The sequence below is a fragment of the Chiloscyllium plagiosum genome, unplaced genomic scaffold, assembly GCF_037043375.1.
Source record: "Chiloscyllium plagiosum isolate Xiang-an unplaced genomic scaffold, Cpla_swu_hap1 HiC_scaffold_13, whole genome shotgun sequence".
NCBI lineage: Eukaryota > Metazoa > Chordata > Chondrichthyes > Orectolobiformes > Hemiscylliidae > Chiloscyllium > Chiloscyllium plagiosum.
Genome location: NW_028270151.1, coordinates 59,205,890 through 59,227,191, shown reverse-complemented (window position 1 = coordinate 59,227,191; position 21,302 = coordinate 59,205,890). Strand labels below are relative to the sequence as shown.

The window sequence follows — 21,302 nt, the reverse complement described above, 5'->3', positions numbered from 1 at the left end:
TCGACTAGTTTGAGAGATGTGCAAGTAAATGGCTGCTTCATCTGGATGGAACATTTGTAGCCTTGGATGGTGAGAGAAAGGAGATAAAAAGGGCAGATGATGCATCTCCTGAGCTAATGTGGATTAGTGCCACAGAAGGATTCTTTTGGAGTGGATAATAGCAGGGGAAGATAGGTTTGTTGACAACATCATGTTAGAGGTAGATTGAGTAGTGTGGGATGTTTCATTGAATATGAAGGCCAGTGAGGAGGCGTTCTGTCATGGTTTTTGGACTAAGGGGTGGGGGTGAGAGCAGAAATGCATGAAAAGAAATAATGATGGTGCAGTGCCATGTTGACCATGATGGGGATAATCCTCAGATGAAGACAGATGATGTCAAAAATATCAATACACAAGGGTACATCATCACAACAAATGTGTTGGAGGAACTGGAATAATTTATTATGGACCTTATTGGAAGCAGATCGTGAAGGATTAAATGTAAAGGCAGCTGTAAGATTCAGTCAGCTTCTAGTGAATATTTATTGACAGCCCATCACCTGAAATTGATACTAAGAGGTTAAGGAATAGAGGAGAATAATTCAAGGATGCAGCTTGACAGTAAAGTTGCTTTTCAAAAATCCAGTTCATGATGGGAGCAAAAAACAAACTCCATTATCAATGATCTGGAAAGAGGTGAGGAAGGGAGCCGATGTAAATCTTGGGAAAAACTAACCATAAAACAGAAGGGCAGGCATTGCCAGATTCCACATGGATTCTCATGGCAACGACTTTTATTTTAAGGAAATGAGTGGTGCTCAAGGCAAAATTCAATTAATTTTATTGTTTCTTGGAATTTGCTAGTTTTTTTCGTTCATCCGTAATTGCTCTTGAGAAGGCAGTGATGAACCTCCTCCTTGAACAGCATAAAATCAGAAATACCACCATCTTGACCGACAGGAACCGTATAAATTCTGGGCAGATCACACCAATAGCATTTCATCTGGAGACCCCATAGCACTGAAGGTGTCACCCAGTCAGGAGACAAAACATTTGCAGAAAAATCAACTGGCTCAGTAAAAGAAAGTCAAGGAGAGGTAGTTAGATTCTCCCATGTTGGATATGCTCAAGACCAGCTGACAGCCCTATCTGGAATAGATGGGACTTGAACCTGGGTCAACGGTAGGGACCAACGGTACATAAACTTGAAATGAGGTGTAAATGCTTGGTTAAATGCCAACAGCCTTAAGTTGTCCTATTCTACAAAACTTTGCTCTCTGCCTCGGCCCTTATAGGTATTAAATGCCATGACGTTACTCCAACTATAAGGCTAATAATTAGCTAAATATGTATCCTTTTAATTGTGATTGCTCCTGGTAATCAACCTCTGGCAGTAAAAATTAAGAAAAACATCTAGCTTGAAAGTTTAAGATTTTTTCAGAATAACCTTTCTCTTAACTCAACCCTTATTTTGTCTTTTGTACCTGATTTGGAATTGAACTCATCTTCCTCAGTCTTCCCTCTATTTAGGTCCACAGGCTAAGGAACTCTATGTCCTGCTGATCCAGTCCCAGTAGTGCCTTGCCCCTTGTGTTAACATTTTTACACTTTCAATAATTGGCAAAAGTTTTAGGGGTAGAAAGATGCAGGAATAACTGTAATCATGAACAGCTCCTATTAGATGCCCTGTGCTCACAAAATCTTAACCAATATGACAAAAGTCTAATCACACACGTGAAAGATCAAAGATTTCATAAATATTCAGTGCTTCTTCTGATATACATTAATTAACATTAGAATATTAGAAATGTAAGAGCACAGAAGACAGCCATTCAGTCCATTGTGTCAATGAGTCTGTACTGCTCACTACTCAGCTAATCTCACTTGCTACCTTTTTCTTGAAGTGCTGGATTCTTTCTTTTCACAACTACCAAGTTCTCTTTTGAAAGTCACATTCAAATATGCCTTCATAATATACTCAGGTATATTTCAGATCCTAAACACTCACTAGCTCAGAAAAGCTTTTTCACTTCATCTCTGATTTAAGGTATTTAGCAAAAACAAAAATTAAACACCAATTAATTCTTAACCCTTCTACCAACAAGAAATTTCTCTCATCTACTCTGTCCATCGCCTTCATGATTTTGAAAACCCCCATCACATCTCAACGTTCTTTTTCTCTAAATAGCCCCGATATGATAATCATTTTACATTCCTGAAGTCCCTCCTCCAAAGTCATTCCTCATAAATCTTTTCTACTTCTCCAAAGCCTTTGTGTCTTTCCTAAAGTATGGTGCCAAGAATCAGACAAAATGCTAGATGAGCCCAACCAATGTTTTTTAATGTTCACAACTTATTTTATACTCTATGTCTCCACTAACAAACCCAGACCCCATATACCTTAAAAATGACATGAACCACTTTCTCAGCCTGCCTTGACAGCTGAAAAAGATTTGATCAGAGTACCAATAGACCATTTGGCCCAAACAGGCCATTTTGGTGTTCATACTCCAGTCACGACCCCTCTTGTTTTTTTGTTTTAACATCTAATTCTATCATTGTACCCATCCCCCTCATATGCTCATATGGTTTCTCCTTAAATGTGTCTCTACCATATGCATAAATTACTCTGCTACCAACTGCCACTCTTTTCACTCAGTTTCTCTCATCTAAATTTGCAAATGTACTTCTCTCTTCCAATGAGAAAATGTTCTTTGTGCCTATTAAATCAAAAGAGCGTGTATGCTTTGGACCTACATTTTACCAGCCGTTATTTTTTCAATGTAGAACTAGTCTGTCAAACCTTTCTTGACACAGGTACACACTTCTAGTGGTATTTTTGTAAATCTTCACTGTACCTGTCCAGCAGTCCTACTTTGTTGTTGTATTTTTTAAAAAAGGAATGTGGCAACCACAACTGCATGCAGAACTCTAGTTTGAATATTACTGAATAGATGTACTGTTGAAGCCTTTGATCTTGCAATCATCAGGACAGATGCAAGGGAAGCAATTGTCAAAGGTTACAACAGTTTGTATTGCACAAGTGCTGACTGAACACTAAGGCATTACTACAGGAATTCACTCGGGAACAGTTGCTCCTCCATTCTTGAGATTTGATAAGGAGCTCAGGGAGGGGAAAGGAAGAGAGAACTGAATGTATCATTGAGACCAAAACGGTGTTGCTTATTTTTCTCATTTTGGGTTTGGAATTGTCAGCTGGAGTTCAGAATCATACTTTTGAGCAGCAGCTTGTTTAAAAATAAAACAGATAGTAAACCACCATTTGATTATGGGAACTGGCCTGGGAAGATAACTGCATGGTAATTATTACCCTAATATTATTACAGATTTCAGCACGGAGATGTTCTAGGCTCAGGACTGACAACTGGTTGCATGTTCAATTAGTCAGTAAAGCATGGATCAGTGCAGTCAATTACAAAGAATGTTGGCTTGAGGGGAAGAAGTGAACCAGTTCTGACTGGGGTTTTGAAAAACTTCTGGTTGATGCTGCTGTGTTTCACTCACTTTGGTTTTCACTGCAGCTGTCAACTTGTTGATTGGGGAGGTATTTTCTTATCATAACAAAGAAGCAGGTGAACAATTGTGGAAGGCTTCTGGACCTGTTTGCATGAATTGGAATACAGACAAGACCTACAGTTTACTTGCCTTAGTAAAACTCCATTAACCAAGGATTTCTGAAGATCTATTGTGACATTATTGAACTGGCAAGTTACATTTTTTTCCCTTAACTTCGTTTGTCTCTGTTGGCAAGAGTGTGGGGGTTCTAAATCCAATTCAGGATTCATATTAGCATCTATGACCTAAGTAGGTTACCTTGTTGTTTGTCCATGTTCTGCTAATGTTATATTTTTTGTTTGAGTTATAAACTTGGTGTTTGATAGCTGATATTCTTAAAGTCTAGTTAGGAACAACTGATCAATTTTGAGGGTCATTGGATATTTTAATTTCAACATGTTGCAAATCCAGTGACAGGGAGGTTGATTTACTTTGACTTGCTGAGTCTGTGTCATAACAATATTCCAGAGTGTAGCGCATATAAGATCAACTGGTGATCTTAAATTGCAATTCTTAGCACACTTGGGAATGGTCAGCAAGTGTGTGCTGTACACAAATTTCATTGCCAATTAGACAGGCCATATACCTCGACTGGTGGATCACAAATAATATGCCCCTTTGTCTCTTTGCAACAGGCAGAGTACTAACTATACTCAGGTAGCTTGCAAAACTCAGAACATGGTACATAACATAAGATGTGACAGTGATTGGACAGAAGGTACTGAATATTCCTGAGTGCAAATAACAGTCACAATCAATTTAAGATCAACTGAGCTCAATTACAATACACCATCTTGCTACCATTGTTGCCTTAAACCTGCTGCAATGTTCCAGTGAACCTCAGCGCAATCCAAGGAAACAGCACCTTATGTTCTACTTAGGCAGCTTAAAGCCTTCCACATGACACTAGAATTCAACAACTGTCATCCATGTTGATATTACACCTTTACATAGTTGTTTTCGTGGTACACTTTTAGCCAGAGTTGATCCATATTTTGCAATTAACACTTACTCTGGATGTATTCCTACAGACAAATCTAAGTCTTTTCTGTTACACTATCACTACTCCCTTTTCATTTTGTTCTGTGACACTTCTATAATCTTGATTATCTAACATTTCTCTGAGCCACCTTTCTGATCCATTTGCTGTTTCCCCTTTACAGTAGTTTAAAATCCATTACTTTTCAATTTATTTTCAGTTATAAACATGTCATATTGGACTTAAACAACTGCTTCTCTCTCCACTAATACTGTATTAAGCTGATGTCAGTATCCTCAATACTTTGCCTTATTATTAAAGAAACATATGTTCTCAACAACCCACATTGGATAATCACTGGCAATTAAGGAAAACCAAAGACTTTTCCCCAGGTTATTTCTATAAGCTTTTCCATCAAAATTAAATTGAATCATAATTGCCAGATTGTCCTTGTACTCTGAACAAGAGTAATATTTGTGATTTTTCACTGTATGTAAAGAGTAGATGATTACAGTCACTGGTTCTGAAATTTCCATCCTTACTAGTCTAAGTATTTTTAGGATTTATCTGATCAGGTCCTGATAATTTGGCAATTTTAAGTGCACTGGCGTCTCTCTTTAGTCCACTATCCACTGTGAATTCTCCTCTTTCACCATGACCATGGCATTTGTTTTTGATTAAAAATAGAGTTTCCACTGAAAATGCCAGTACATTACCATCCCAAATGTAATTACTTTCGGCCACAGAAAATGCTTCAAAAGGTGTTAGTGGGATAGGATGACATTGCACTTGCTAAATGAAAAGTTACAAACATTACTCAATTTACTTTTTTTTAAATCTATAGACATACTAGTAAAATTCCAATATGGTTGCATCTTTCAAATCATCAGCTAGTCAATAACCAAAGTATTATCAAAACAAGAAATGATGAAAATAATAAAGCAGGTATGACAGTCTCTGTGGAGAATCCAAGTCAAAATTCAAAGTCAATAACCTATCAGAACACAACCTGTCAAAATGATCCTGAACTTGAAACATGAAACTTCTCTCCACAGAAAAGATGCCAGATCTGCATTTCCACAATTTTACTTCCCCAGGTGTCCACACTATTTGGCTATTCAAAAAATTGATCATGTTTAGTCTTTTACTACCTTTGTTATCAGTAGTACCTGGAAACCACTTTGTAGGTTTTTCTCTTATTTTTTCCACAAAGTAGCACTTCTGTTTTGTAAAAAGACAGGATTTGTTTAAAAAAACCTATTTGTAAACTCTCAAAAATGTTTTGTGAAAATAACACAAGATTACTGTAAATAGTAGGCATTCTATGTAAACACAAAAGCTTTCAAATATAACACTGGCAACTTTTTAATATATTACTTGATTGGTACATACAACAAAAGCAAAGAACGGTAGTTGACAAACAAAGAGCCTGTGGTTTAATGATACAGTCCTCATCAAGTTAAATGTGGAATTCGTTTTAATCCAATTCCAAATTGTGAAAACTACAGCAGGTCGTGTAAGTACCAGGTTAACAAGAAGATAGGCGAGCATCTGAATAGCGATTACTGGTTCAGTGGTTGATTTCAGCCAGAAGGATTAGGCTTTAGGTCTACTCCAAGAACAACCTGTGAGCAGAGACTGGAAGTGCTGGCTCTGAATATTGAGTTGGTTGCTTTGCTCACAATGGAAAGGGGCAGCCTACCCCTTATAAAAGCTTGGTGGGGCGCTTTAGTGTTAAATATAGTTTTTGATTTTACATGAATAAAAAGGCAATAGGGAAACCACCAAAGGAAACCTACTCGCCTCAAGTGATTCACGAGAAGAAGAAACATTGTATCCATCAGTTTTATACTTACAATTTGAACAGTTAAAAAATGCATCTTGGCTGGCTGAATCACATTATTAAATTTTTCCAAATATAGTAAATGACCCTGTCCTGTCATATATGCTCAATCAGTATTTCTGGGGTCCCACTTGCCCTCATTATCGATGATGCACTAAACCTCCTTATAACTGTTTGTGCAATAGGGAGAAGCTGAATAGGCTGGGCTGTTTTCCCTGGAGTGTCGGAGGCTGAGGGGTGACCTTAGAAAAGTTTATAAAAACATGAGGGGAATGGATAGGGTAAATAGGTAAGGCCTCTTCCCTGCGCTTGTGTTTTCTTTTTGGGGGGGGGGGGGGGGGGGGTCCACAACTAGATGGCATAGGTTTAGGACGAGAGGGGAAAGATTTAAAAGGGACCTAAGGGGCAAACTTTTCACGAAGTATGTGGTGTCGAATGAGCTGCCACAAGAAGTGGAGGCTGGTACTACTACAACATTTAATAGGCACCTGGATGGGTATGAACAAGATGGGTTAAGAGGGACATGAGCCAAGTGCTGGCAAATGGGACGAGATCAGTTTAGGATCGGCGTGGACAAGTTGGACCGATAGGTCTGTTTATGCTGTATATCTCTGACTCTAGTACCCAAGATATGTATGTACAATATATAGTAGCCTTTAATTGTAATGAATCGTAGATACAGTTTTCCACCATTTTTGAGGCAAGCGACTTGAACTTTGCCTAATCCACAGTATTGCTTGCATAGGTCAAAAAAAGTAGTGACTGTAAAGAGGAAGCTCTCCTTTAATAACCAGTTTTATCACTGATCATTGAAAATTCACTGGATACTTCTCCTTCCTGAATAAACTGAAGAAATCTATTATTTTTCAATGCTGGTGACAACCTCAAAATATGCCTTAATGTGCCAGTTTTGGTATAGATGATCATATGTCAGCATGTCTGAAATAGATTAATGCTCACCCACCTATAGTCTGATGTCACCTGTAATTACTGCACTGCCTGACTTGGTGTCAATGTCCAAAGTGTCAAAAATAACAAACAGATGTGCCACATCTAACCCAAACAGAGTTAGATTACTGGGCAGAAGAGTCGTGCAGAGATGAGACATGAAACAAGTTTCTATTGGTTATTTTCACTGGACCCATGAAAAGTTCTCACAGCCACCTCCCTCCAATTGAGAACCCCTGATGTAACACATTAATACTACAATGGAACATCAGGCCACACAGAATAATTTCAAAGTTTATTTTTCTCTAAAACAGATTAGCCTGCACTCTAATGGACAACAGTGTAAGCAAGCTAATTTTATGTTTGTTTCAATTTTTGTCTAGCTTTTAAAGCATGTGTATGACGACAAGGAATGCTTCAAGGGAAAACCAACTAATTTACAAAAGAAATCACAACTACATGTTAATCCAGTCTACAATATTCCAAAATTTTTAAACACAAAATAGGAATCAGGTAATCATTTTCACATTTCCCCTTAGTGACTATTACCTTCGGTTTTAAATACAGTAACACTTGTTCATGCAACACTTGTGCTCTAAGGGAGAAGGCACAGTATTTCCTACAATGAGCCACCTTACCAAGAGGGTAAGCATTTTTTCCTTCTCGAAACAAAATTGATCAATCAGCCAAATTTAGTGTACGAAACCTTCAAAGAACCAACAATCTTCCAGGCTCTTTTCTTTTTTAAAAAGAACTTGCATGGTCTGCATGCAAGCTTCTTGAAACACATCAAACTCTTTTTAAAGTGGCTCAGATGGTTCATGGCTACTTGTATCTAATTTTTAAAAAGTCCTTCCTAAAAGTAGGAAACATATCAAGGGTGTTTTCACATTTGATTATTTCCTCTATACATACTTTTATCATTCCCCTTTAGCAGAAAGTATACACCAAAATTAGTCACAACTGAAATATTTTTAATCCGGAAAAATAACAGGAAAATAGGAAACAAATGTTTATTAACAGCATTTACCCCATGAGGTACGGTGCTATATTCTACACAGGAACTAACTAAAAACGTAGCTAAAATAAATCAGAAGCAGCCATCAATTAATAGATGCATGTGATTTGATTATCTTAGCCAACCTTATTTATCCAAGTTGATGAGCTCCACAACACCGTTGGTGTTTGAGATTCCCTGGACTTAAATTACGACAACCTTTCAATGTTTATAAGCAGCAGAGCATGTATAGGTTTGCTTTCTTCCTCTGCAAAATTTTTGCATGTGAGCAGCTTACTACCATTACATATTTCTTAATTTCTTTCCTGTATTCGTGATTTATATGGAAAGCAACTCACAGCACTTACTGATTTAACTGGTGCAATTGTTTAGTGAGGAACAATTCATAACTACAAATAAAGTACATAAGTAGTATAAACATTAAAAAATTATAATGGCCAAGGTGGAAGTAAAACAAGCAAATGGCATAAGCTGCAAGATTCAACCTAAATTGCCACAGATAAATTATACAATGCACTGCTGCTAAATTGGTTAAATTCTCCAGTGTATGTTAATTATTAATAAAAACAAACTCATTTTGGTGTTTTTCTGGATTTATTCATTAGCCACTTGAAGGCAATCAAGTTTGCATGCGTTCACATACAACATCACGCCCATACACTACTCTCTTCCACACATCACTCCATGACTAGGAGTTTATTTTTATGAGTGAATACAGAGCCCAAGATTTCAAGTAATGAACCTGGCTCCAACAGCACTGAGTCCAGACATTCATACAGTGGGTCCATTCACACAGTGCTTCATAGCAAGGCCTTGACTCGGTCTTCTGACTTGTCGATGTCCCTTTCTTGGTTGATGAAGCTTTGTAGTTATCTTAACTGCTTCATTCCTCTAATTATTCTAGATAACTGAATTTGATCTTGGTTTAGTTACTTCGTGGACATTGACCTTTCTTTGACTCTTAGCCCCTTTCTTTAAAACAACCGAAATTGCATTCACTGTGAAATTTTTTAACATTTTACCACTCTCACGCGCACTCGCACCCACTCGCCAGCTTGACTTCATTTGGGCTTTTCTCGGACACCAAACGCAATCTGCAAAACAGCTCTCCGATTTAATGCAGCAGTGGATCCCACATGAGCCAAGCATGATCGATCAAACCTTCCTTTAGTGCTGCATTATTTCACTTGCTCCAGGAATTATGCCTTTCTAGAATTGGAAGCCCTCTGCTGGAACATTGGTGGATGAGTTGAAGCCAAATGTCCCACCCTGAATTGCTTCTGGAACCAAGGCAGGATCTTCATCAATCTTAAAAGAAAAAGGGAATTATCAACCAAGGCCAAACCTAGCAGTCACAATTTTTTACATTACGTCAGCAGTTAATATCATAAAACAAGTTGGGACAAACACAAAAATGCAAAGGTTTGAAATAACAGAATTCAACTATAAATATTCTGCACTAAGATATTCTGCCATTGGGATAGATAGGAGGAACATGATCTAACTAAAATTAAGGTAAAATTAAATGAGAAATAGAGGAAACAATAAGGAGGGACAGAGGTCTTTGATACAGCAAAAGGGTTTCCATTACACATTTCCAGACAATATTATCTAAAATAGGTGAGACACTTGCAAAATGATTCGAGAGGAATTGACACTATGAAGACAACACTAGATAATGGAGAGGTCCCAGTAGATGATAAACAATGTAATATTGCAGATACATATTCCAAGTGACAAAACAGAAACATAAGCATAGACTATTATTTTGAGTACATTTTATTATAGAATGCAAGTGAATGATTCAGCATAGAATAAGCCCCCTTTGCCAGCCGTTTGAAAGAGCTATTCAATTAGTTTCATACCCCTCCAACCTACAATTTTGTTTCCTTGAAGTATATCAAATTACCACTGAATCTGTCCATCTATCATTTTTGGCAATACACTTATAACCATTCATTATATTAAAAAAAAAACCCTCATTTTGCCTTTAATCTTTTACCCATCAGTGCTGGAGGTAATGACTTTGTCCAGTCAATAGAGAATCAGCATAACTGTTGCACTGCCTTTATTGATAAGCCAAAGGTCCCATATGATTTTATAACAGATTTCTCAACCTGTCTGGTCACCAAAGATTTATTTACATATCCCCAATGTTACTGTATCTCATTTAATATTGTATCATTTGGTTTGTACTGCTAAACCTCTTTCTTCTGATCAAATGTACCATTTCCCTACATAAAACGAATCTGCCATGCATCTATTACTTCACGAGGGAATGGAAACGACAGGGTCAGCTGCACAAAGGCAATCTTGAGCTCTGTTGGGCTGAAATCCAAACAATATTTCCTAGCACAATCTAGAACAATGTTGAAGGTTTTTCAGCATGGAGAGGGGGACTTCTCAATTAATCTCACTGTAGGAAAATACCTAGAATTTGACAGATTTTACAAACACAAAATCTGTAATTTGATACAAGCATGAGGGATTTGACTCATTTCTGGATTGCTATTGCCTATCAGTAACGACAAAACAGAGCATGGCATGGTTAGCACTCTGGGTATAGGGCGGTCCCATTGTGGGAACTGGGAGATGTCTGTAAATATTACGTTGTATTTTTAAAGTTGCTTGTGCAGATCGCTGTGTGCGTCTGTGTCACACATAAATAGCATGCATAATCAGATGACATTTTTTAAAGGAATATAACCTTAATGCAGGATCTTAAGGGAGATTTTGTCAATAAAGCTTTTTAAATGATTTGCTGGGTTAACATTTCAAAAGTTTTTTTTATTGCAGTCTGTTAAGATAGGGCTTTCAATTCTAAAATGCTTACATGCTGCCTTTCTGTATACATTTATAATGATAAAGCTCAACATTATAAATGCTGACCAAAAACATGATCAAAACATTCAATAACATCAGCAAGATTTGTGGACAAGCTGCAACATATATTCTGTATTTTAATATTTTAAATTCCTTGATTGGTGGCTAGACTACTGTCTATTGCCCTTCCCTAATTGCATTTGAAAAAGACAGTGGAGTACATGTGCCCCTTATACTTACATCATCTGATGAGAAATACTGGTCAATGATCTCATAAGCCAATTTATAGATGTCCTCGTTTTCATGATGTTGCAACTGTTCAATCTTTTCCAATCCTGAAGAAGATTTGGACAATATTAGCTGTACATTTATACCCGATAATTGTAAAGCATTTTGTATCGTACAACAGAATCAACTTAACTATCCACTCTCCCTGTAAAGATCAAAACTCAGAATTTGTATTCATAAACATCAGAGGCATGCAACTTGCACTGAACAATCACAGGCTGTACTCTAATTCAGAGGTCATTAGTATCTCCTGAAATATCACTTATATGATCTCTTACAATGCTCCAATTTTGACTAAATAATTAAATCACAGGTAACTCAGGAAAAACAAAAAGCAAGATTGTCTTTGTATATTAAATGTAGTACAAGTTGACAATTGTTACTAGCCATAGTTCACAGGGTGCTTCCACACAGGTTTTTCCCACTGTACTTCGGCTAGAAACCGCACACATTAGTAAGTCAATGATGTGCGTGCTGCCTCAGCCAAGTTCAGATGGTTGACTAACGTATACCTGAAAGAACTCCTGTGCTGTAAACCAACCATTGAGGCACAGGGACACCCATGCATAATATTACAAAAGATGACAGGCATTGACACATGACAACTGAGAGACAGTTGTCAATATCTGGAGATCTCTGGAAGTTGACTAATGGACAGGCATTGCAAGAGACAAAAAGAAATAAAAGGCCCAGCAAAAAAAGGTGACCAGTCCTGCATTTTCTCAAGCCAAGGTCTTAACCTGCAGTGAATGCAGCAGTGAGTGGCTGCCATGCCAGGATCTGTCCTAAGTCATTGGATAAGGCTTGACAACAGTTAACTAATCAGGCACAAACTGAGAGTTCAACATGCAATGCAGAAAAAAAAACACATTTTCATTTAACATTCCAATATTTCACTTTTTTGGGGATAAGAATTTAAACTGACGGAGTAGCCCATCCTCTCGGGGACATTAAAATTTCACAGTACTTTATGAACAGAAGATTCTGGTAGCGAAGTGAGCATTTACTCATTAAACACTGGTAAAATATCTGCTATTTATGAAAGCTTGCTTGCTTGACAATTGACTGTCACGTTTCCATACATACGATGCAGCACCTTTAAAAAAATAATAATTTGGCTGAAATGCACTTTGATATGCCAAGCCTGCAAAAGACACCATATAAATACGTATTTTCTTTTAATTATCACATCTCTGTAGCCCACGATTCATTTACTGCATATGTCATGGACTTTAACTTTTATTTTAAACTGTGAATCAGTACTATTTGCTTCTTCCTGTTAATTTAGATCTCTTAGGCCTCAAACCTCAAATCTCTCCCCCACTCTCTCAGTGTCTAGGATACAATGGATGAATAAAGCTACACTGGCTAGAACTTGCTTCAGGAACGAGACCAAAAGTTGTCATTTATATATAAGACGAAAGTGAAGACTACAGATGCTGGAGATCAGAGTCTAGAGTGTGGTGCTGGAAAAGCACAGCAGGTCAGGCAGCATCCGAGAAGCAGGAAAATCAACGTTTTGGCCAAAAGCCCTTCATCAGAAACGTTTTCGTCAGAATTCCTAATGAAGGGCTTTTGGCGGAAACGTCAATTTTCTTGCTCCCCGGATGTTGCTTGACCTGCTGTGCTCTTCCAGCACTCTCTTGATTTACATATCACAAGACTAGAGGTGAAGGGCAATGCTAATGGATAGCAATGCATGGTGCTGCTGCATAGTCATCGCATCAGAGTTGTACAGCACAGAAACAAACCCTTTAGTCCAACTCGAACAAGCCGAAGAGATATCCTAAACTAATCTAGTCCCATTTGCCAGCATGTGGCCCATATCACTCTAAACCCTTCCTATTCATATACCCATCCAGATGCCTTTTAAATGGTGTAATTGTACCAGCCACCACCATTTTGAGGATGTTACTTAACCCGTCCAATACCACTTGCACAACCTGCGAGTCTTTCACGGTTAGCAGATTACAGAATGGAGGGACTATTTTTTGTTGGATCAGGTATGTAACCTAAAGAAATTTTGTAACTGTCAGTTCCACATCATTTTTGCCTTTTACAAAACAGTAATGAGAAAACATTTATACAAAGCAATATTCACAAGTTGGAACCCAAAGTTACAAATTTAAAAACTTTATTCTACCAACAGTTTAAATTAACTTGATGTGCTTGAAAATGTCAGCTGTTTTTCCTAAATGTACAAGTTCTTGCGTACCTGCTCTTTCCTGCCACTAATGGTTAGGTTACTTATTGCTCAAGCAGCTCCATTGCAGATACACACCACTCTCTGCATGACAAAGTTGCCCCTTAGACCTCTTAAATCTCTCTCTCATGTTAAACCTATGCCCTATAATTTTAGACTCGCCCTGCACCTGGGGAAAAGACCTTGGCTGCTATTCCATCCAAGCCCCTCATGATTTTATAAATCTATCAGGTCATGCCCAATTCTCTGACATTCCAGGGAAATTAGCTCCAGCATTTCCCTATTGCTCAAACCTTCCAACCCTGGTAACGTTCTTATAAATTTTTTCTGAACCCTTTCAAGTCTCACAACACCCTTCCTATAGCAGGGAGACCAGAATTGTGCACAGAATTCCAACAGTGGCTGTACCAATATCTTATACAGCTGCAACATAGGTCTTAACTCTAATACCCAATGCAGTCACCAATAAAGACAAGCTTACCAAATGCCTTTTTCACTATCCTACCTACTTGCGAGTTCATTTTCAAAGAACTATGAACCTGCCCTCCAAGCTCTTTGTTTAGCAACACTCCCCAGGACCTTACCACTAAATTCAACAAACTATTTAGTTAGAGAAGGATTAAACCCCTGAAAAAAAACCAAGACAGTTCATAAAGCCACAGCTGGTCAGAGACTGAGGAGTAAATTGCCATCAATAATACAACACCATTGCAGGAATAAAATGCTCATTATAATTAAGTATACCACAGCACAATGCTCAAACAACTATTCATTTATTTTCAAGTTAAAACTAGGATGGGCAGAGAGACAAGAGTACAAAGCTTTTCTAAATTATTATTAATTTTGCAATTAAGTCAGTTGGCCTCTAAGGCCAAATATATGGACAAAATTCTTCAACCCAGGTGTGCACCTACTCAAAATTCTCAGTTTTTTTCACACACAATCCCAAAGACTTGGGTAACTGAAAATAAACTCTACATAGGGGAAGTCTGAATAAAGTATTAATCAAAGCTGCAACATGAACTTAATGTTTAGTCAAGAGTCAAAATCTCTACAAGTACTGCAATATAGAGGATTAAGATAATTTTATTCTTACCACCACATTCTTCAATCAGACTAGCTATTGTTTCTGCTTCATCATCTGCCATTTTGAGGATGTTACTTAACCCGTCCAATACCACTTGCACAACCTGCGAATCTTTCACGGTTAGCAGATTACAGAATGGAGGGACTACTTTTTGTTGGATCAGGTATGCAACCTAAAGAAATTTTGTAACTGTCAGTTCCACATCGTTTTTGCCTTTTATAAAACAGTAATGAGAAAACATTTATACAAAACAATATTCACAAATTGGAACCAAAGTTACAAATTTAAAAACTTTATTCTACCAACAGTTTAAATTAACTTGATGTGGCGTGAAAATGTCAGCTGTTTTTCCTAAATGTACAAGTTCTTGCGTACCTGCTCTTTCCTGCCACTAATGGTTAGGTTACTTATTGCCCAAGCAGCTTCTTTCTGAGTACCAAAATCACCCTAGGGAGGAAGAAAACGTTGAGTCAGTTTTGGCTTACTTAACACAAAAAAGTAAAACTGATTTACTATTAAGAATCTTGAGAGACTGTTTTACCATGTATGGACCCGGGAATATTCTTTTCCACACAAACTCCAAGAAGTCCAGATTACTATGTTTAACACAGCACTTTTCTCATGAAATTTGTTTTTGCATTTCTTGTGAATTTTCCACTTTGAATAGGATTTAAAATATGAAATGATTCTGGCATTCTCCCTTTATGTTGAATTTAATATTTACTTAAAAAAATTCAAAAATAAAACTAAAACATTTTGCTGCAAAAAGCAAAAAAAAATCAAGTTTAATTGCCCACCTTATCTAAGAGGTGTATAATCATTGGAACAAGGTTTGCATCAATCACTGCTTGCACCTGCTGTTGGTTTCCAGCTGTGATATTGGATAGGAACCACACAGCCTCCTGTACAATTAACAAACAGAAAGGAGGTCAAGAGAAAGCACGAGTGCATTGACTATTTACAAATAACATTTGCCTTTGAGTTCTCATTTTCAGGCTTATGGACTGTAAGAATCAGGCACTTAAGTTACTAATATTAGCAGATTCACTATTGAAAGTATCTTTTAGAGTATGTATGAGCTACGGAACCAATGTTCCAAAACAATGTTGATTATAAAAGTTCAAGATCCTACTTGGATATATATTTTTAAATGCTAATTCTTGTTGGATCAGCTGACAGGGTCACACAAATGCCACCCTGTTGGAGAATTCTGGCATAACCAAGCTGGCAAAATGGACTGTGAGAGGCTCTAATCATCAGCAAAATCACACATAGGCCCCTTAAAATTAACTGTGATTGCCATCAGATGCACTTCAGTTTCAGCACTGATGTTAATAAATGAAATCAGATCCATATTGCCAGCCATACATATATACATATACACACACACACACACCCCACAACCTTCCCCCCTGCCCCACCACCTTCCCCCGACCCACTACCCCCTCCCTCCACTGTAAGACATTGAGCTCTTGAAATTCTTACTTCTTATATTGGTTACCATTAAATATTTCTAACTTTTTGCAGATTTTTAAATATTGCTTACCATTGACAAATAACCACCTTAAAAATACCCCAACTCTTCCAGACACACAAAGCCAATAATCTCCATTTCATCATTTCCAACGGAATAGTGTGAATGTTAACCACTCTTAATCATTAGGAACAAAGCAACTGTAGATGTGCAAAACAGGAAGAAGGGATTTGCCAAGCAGAAAAGAATCCTTAAGTATCTTACCTTATTGATCTTCTCTTTAGGATGTGTCAGCAATCCTGGGAAATGAGAAAGAGCTTCGCAGTTCAGGACTACTTGTGTTTGCTCATCAGTACCAGTTACAATGTTTCCCACGGCTCGCAAAGCTGCAGTCTGGGCAAACATCAGTATTTTGTTAAACCATAAATGCACATAGAAATTACTTTTATCCAACTTGTTAAATTGCCCATAGTGCCCAAACCTGAGCATTTACAAAATACTTATTACTGGGCAAGCTAAATCAAACGTATATATTCACAAAAATAGTACACATTCACTGAAACTAATAATATTTTGTTAAATTAATTCTAATGTCCATCATTTTCCAATGTTTGATAAATAGAATCTTCATTTAAAATTATAGGTACATAGTTAGCTTCATTGCACCATTGTCAACAGCGACCCAGATTTACAATCATGAATCTGGACAGTCACACTGATGTCAATTATATTTTGCAAGACTAAACTCAAAGACAATGACTTTTCTGTTAAGAATGTTGTCAGAAACACACTGGCTAACATGTTTTATTGATATTTTCTAATCAACTTGCTCAATGACATTACAACACAGCTCTGGAGAAGGTGGGATTTTATTATGCTCTGTAGTATAGGAGAAAGTGAGGACTGCAGATACCTGAGTTTAAGATAAAATGGAGGTCAGAGTTAGAATTCTGCTTACAGAGAGCTGGGTTACATGGATGGTGGTTGGAGGGCGACGATGGAGAAGGCGAGGAGGCAGGGTAAGGGTGACAACAGAGAAGGGGAGGGGGAGACCAGGTAGCAACTAAATCTTGTACAAACTCCAGGCTATGAGACCACACGACTCAACTGTGGGACTCCAAATACTTACCGCACACATCCTCTCCAAAGCATAACAGAAATAATGATCAAAAACTGAAATCAACTTATTATTCCACATGGTTGGGTGCTCATCTTTAAACTTCTGATAAATAACGTTGCAAATATATAAATCTAAGATTTCATTTAAAATAAAATGCTGAGAGAAAAAAATTCACAGCTCAGATAATTATATTCTTACCTGGACTTTAACTTCCTGATGGCTGAGTAGGGGCACCAAATGAGGAACTATCCCTGAATCGATAACCATCTGAATCTGCTCATTTCCAGCATCTGTTAGATAGGACAGGGCCCAAACAGTGTCCACTAAAATCTGAAGTTCACAACAACAAACATTTAGTATAAACACCATGAAAACCACCATTACGAATCCTTCACTTTTAAATTCTGTGGGATGTGGAAAATGGAGTGTGACAGGAGGCTAGTAAATTATTCCTTAGGCACAAGAAATGTTTTATTCACTGCACACCAGGTAAATGCATCACCAATTTACAAAAGAAAATGCAGCCATTTATAAAGTATTGAAACTTTTATTTGTTTGCAATGTCAACAGCGACCCAGATTTACAATCATGAATCTTGACAGTCACACTGATGTCAATTATATTTTGCAAGACTGAACTCAGACAATGACTTTTCTGTTAAGAATGTTATCAGAAACACACTGGCTAACATCGAGGGCCAAAGGGCCTGTACTGCACTGTATTCTTCTATGTTCTAAGTATTCTGTTTACACCAGTCGTGTTCCCAGTTATGGTTTAGTGACAGTTCAATTCCAATTTCATCTTCAAATTATAAATTAGTATCAGTTTATGGAGTGAAGACAGTGGCAGGGAATAAAGCTAAGCACATAAGTTGGGAAGGGTGTCAAAAAAAAGCTGCATTTTCTTCCCTTATACTGCATAGATTTCTTTATAAAAAATATTTCTTACGTTTGACTACAAATGAAGAAAACTGCCCCCAAAGAAAATGGATCTTAATCAGAGCAGTGTCAGGCAGAAGGACAGACTTGGCGATAAACTAGAAAAGGTTAAAAGGGTGCTGCAAGTATCTGCAGGAAAAATATGAGAACAATTCAAGTGTTGTGTGTCTACTGAAGAGAATTTTTGTTTTTAATTCCTTCACAAAATGAGGATATCTATTGTCCAGGAACTATTGCCCATCCCCAGTTGGAGTCAACCACATTGGTTGTGGATCTGGAGTCACATGTAGGCCAGACCAGACAAGAATGGCAGTTTCCTTCCTGAAGGACTTTAGTGAACCAGATAGGTTTGCTAACAATCGAGAATAAATTCATACTCACAACTACACTCCTAATTCCAGTTTTTACTGAATTCAAATTCCACCAGCTGCGGTGGCAGAATTCAAACCATGAACGAGGACATTATCTGGTTCTCTGGATTAATAATCTAGCAATTATATCTAAGGTCATCACCTTCCCTGATGCAAACAAAGTGATAGGAGGGAAATCATTCAGAGACAAATGGACACAGATTGCAATGGGAATAATGGATGGGAAAAACAAGAATGAGCAATTGGGATGAGAACAGAGCAATCCAATAGCAAATTTTGGTAATTTCCAACTACAGCTGTTATCGCCTGCTTCTTTCAAACCAACATCTGCCACCCAAAAAGATAAAGAAATAGAAGAGTAATGATAAAGCGACACAGGATGTAAGAGAAATGAAGGCCTTCATTGCTGCTCCTCAGATGCTGCCTGACCTGCTGTGCTTTTCCAGCACCACTCTAATCTAGACTCTGATCTTCAGCATCTGCAGTCCTCACTTTTACATAGTATATGCAATATCATAGGACTCTGTCGAGTTGAATATTAATAATTCAAGTACACTCCAAATATCCAATATTTATTATGGTCTTTCAATTTGTATCTGGAAAATTTGAGTTAGTGATGAAAATGCTTTTATTAATTTTCATAAAAATTACAAAATAGACCATTTAGCTTTACAACAATGCTTAAATGAGCAACATTGATTCACCCAGACCCTAAAAACCTGAATCACTTTACATCATCCATCTAACATATTAAATGCATCATGATCTGTACAGTATTCATTGGATTTCATAAACAATTCTCAAAAACTTCTGTAAAATGTACAATTAATCTCAGCATTATAGTTGGGTCAATTCATTGCCTCATTCCTTCAACATTTTAAACACTTCAGTAAAATTATTCCTTAACTCTTCCAAAGGGAAAAAGTAATGTCTCAAGTCCTTTATCACACCAAGCCACAGCTAAATTAATCAGCATGAGTTTTGCTCCGATCTTTTGGGTGAGCATCACAACTTGCACTCAACATTTAATTTTGGTCTTGATAGCATTTTACACAAGTCACACCATCAGGTTTTTAAGTTGTGCACTACATGCAGCAAGTGTATACTTTTCATTTTAAGCAATTGAGGAGCAGATAGAATGCTTACAGTAATGCTTTTCAATGTTGTAGATATCCTAGACCTTGGAATTACAAACAAACTGGAGAAACTCAGCAAGAGTAGCTGCATTGGTGAAAAAAAAGCAAATTAATGTTTCAGGTCCAGTAACCCCTCTTCAGATGGTTTGAAGTGTCAATGGACCCAAAACATTAACTCTGCTTTCTTCTCACAGGTGCTGCCAGATCTGCTGTGTTTCTCGAAAATTTCTGGTTTTGCTTTTAATTTCCAATGTTTACAGTTCTTTTGGGGTTTTTTTGTTTAGTCTCTTAAAATATCCCCTGCTCTTTTGCAGCACTAATCCTTGCTCCAAACATTTGCTTTATCTTTTCTGCCAAAAGATAGCACACATTCACCTAAACTGCCACTTTGCTGCCCATTACCAGAGCTCATTAATATTCGCTTACAGTTTATTTTCATCCTAAAAATTATTAATTACTATCAACAAATTAGGGCACCAACTCCCTTTCACTATGTTAAAAGCATTGATGTACACTGATCACGAAAGATTCTAAAACAGAATCCAAAGGGACATCACTCCAGATTTCCAACCATTTCTTCCTTTATAATGAGTTTGTAATCCCACTTCTCGTTGGTTTTAAAACCATGCATTTTCTCCAATAATCTCAGGTACGGTACTTTGGAAAGGTTCCTGAAGTCACATGAACAACATTCATCAAACTTCATCCATCTCCTACAGTTATTAATGACGTGAAAGACCTCCATCAAGTTTGTTAAGCATCATCTGACTATCCAAAATCCATATTACTTGCAATCATTTCCTTAATATCCAATTATTCCTTAAACATCTTTATAATAAATAAAAAGCAAAAGTTTGACTACTATCAATGGTGAACCTAGATTTTTTTTTTAATTTCAGTTTCTTCACAATCTTTACTTGTACTTTAATTCACTAAGAAATGCTACAGTGTGGCCCGCTGGTTGAACATAAATCGGCAAAGAATAGATTATCTGCTTAGTCAAAAGATTTCTTCTAAATATTTGGTATGTACAATTTACAAAACAAAAAAATGCAGATAATCATTCAAGATGCAAAGACTTTTTAAAATCGAAGTTCGCACTACATGAATATATCCAATGTGTTACCCAGTCGCAGTAAGTGCGTTATTTAAACGTTGTACAAATCTCTCAAATTTTGATTTGTACAACAATTTGAATTTTATTTAAGCACTTACTGATGGGAAAGTTGTTTCAAAACAAAACAAAATAATATAAATTAACTCAATATTAAGACAGATGACTGAAGTACACAAAAGCATATTGTTATCAAGGGCTGTAAACATGAGATAAGTCAGATGGTGGAAGGATTTAAGTACCAATGTGATGTCAAGGCAGCTGCAGATGGCCACAAAAGATGAATGTGGGTTGGGATACAAAGAAAGTTTGATCGCAAGAGTGGGAGCTAGATGCTGCTAGAGAACTGAAGGAGATCTAAAGGGAATGCACTTTGTCTTCCTAAATATAGCAAACTACTCCCAC

The 21,302-nt window shown here is 37.2% G+C and overlaps 1 protein-coding gene across 2 annotated transcripts in view; it reads right to left on the bottom strand.

Annotated features, from left to right (window-relative positions):
• Positions 1 to 6,707: 6,707 nt before the first annotated feature.
• Positions 6,708 to 21,302, bottom strand: part of kpna4 (karyopherin alpha 4 (importin alpha 3)) — a 33,421-nt gene continuing 18,826 nt past the window's right edge. For both annotated transcript variants that reach the window (XM_087993638.1, XM_087993639.1), the window contains exons 11-17: positions 17,537 to 17,668; positions 16,483 to 16,611; positions 15,542 to 15,646; positions 15,120 to 15,191; positions 14,754 to 14,916; positions 11,407 to 11,501; positions 6,708 to 9,651 (exon numbers count right to left, since the gene is read on the bottom strand). In XM_087993638.1, coding sequence (XP_087849764.1) covers positions 9,553 to 9,651; positions 11,407 to 11,501; positions 14,754 to 14,916; positions 15,120 to 15,191; positions 15,542 to 15,646; positions 16,483 to 16,611; positions 17,537 to 17,668 — 795 coding nt within the window. In that variant the 3' untranslated portion in view covers positions 6,708 to 9,552. The remainder of the gene's footprint in view (positions 9,652 to 11,406; positions 11,502 to 14,753; positions 14,917 to 15,119; positions 15,192 to 15,541; positions 15,647 to 16,482; positions 16,612 to 17,536; positions 17,669 to 21,302) is intronic.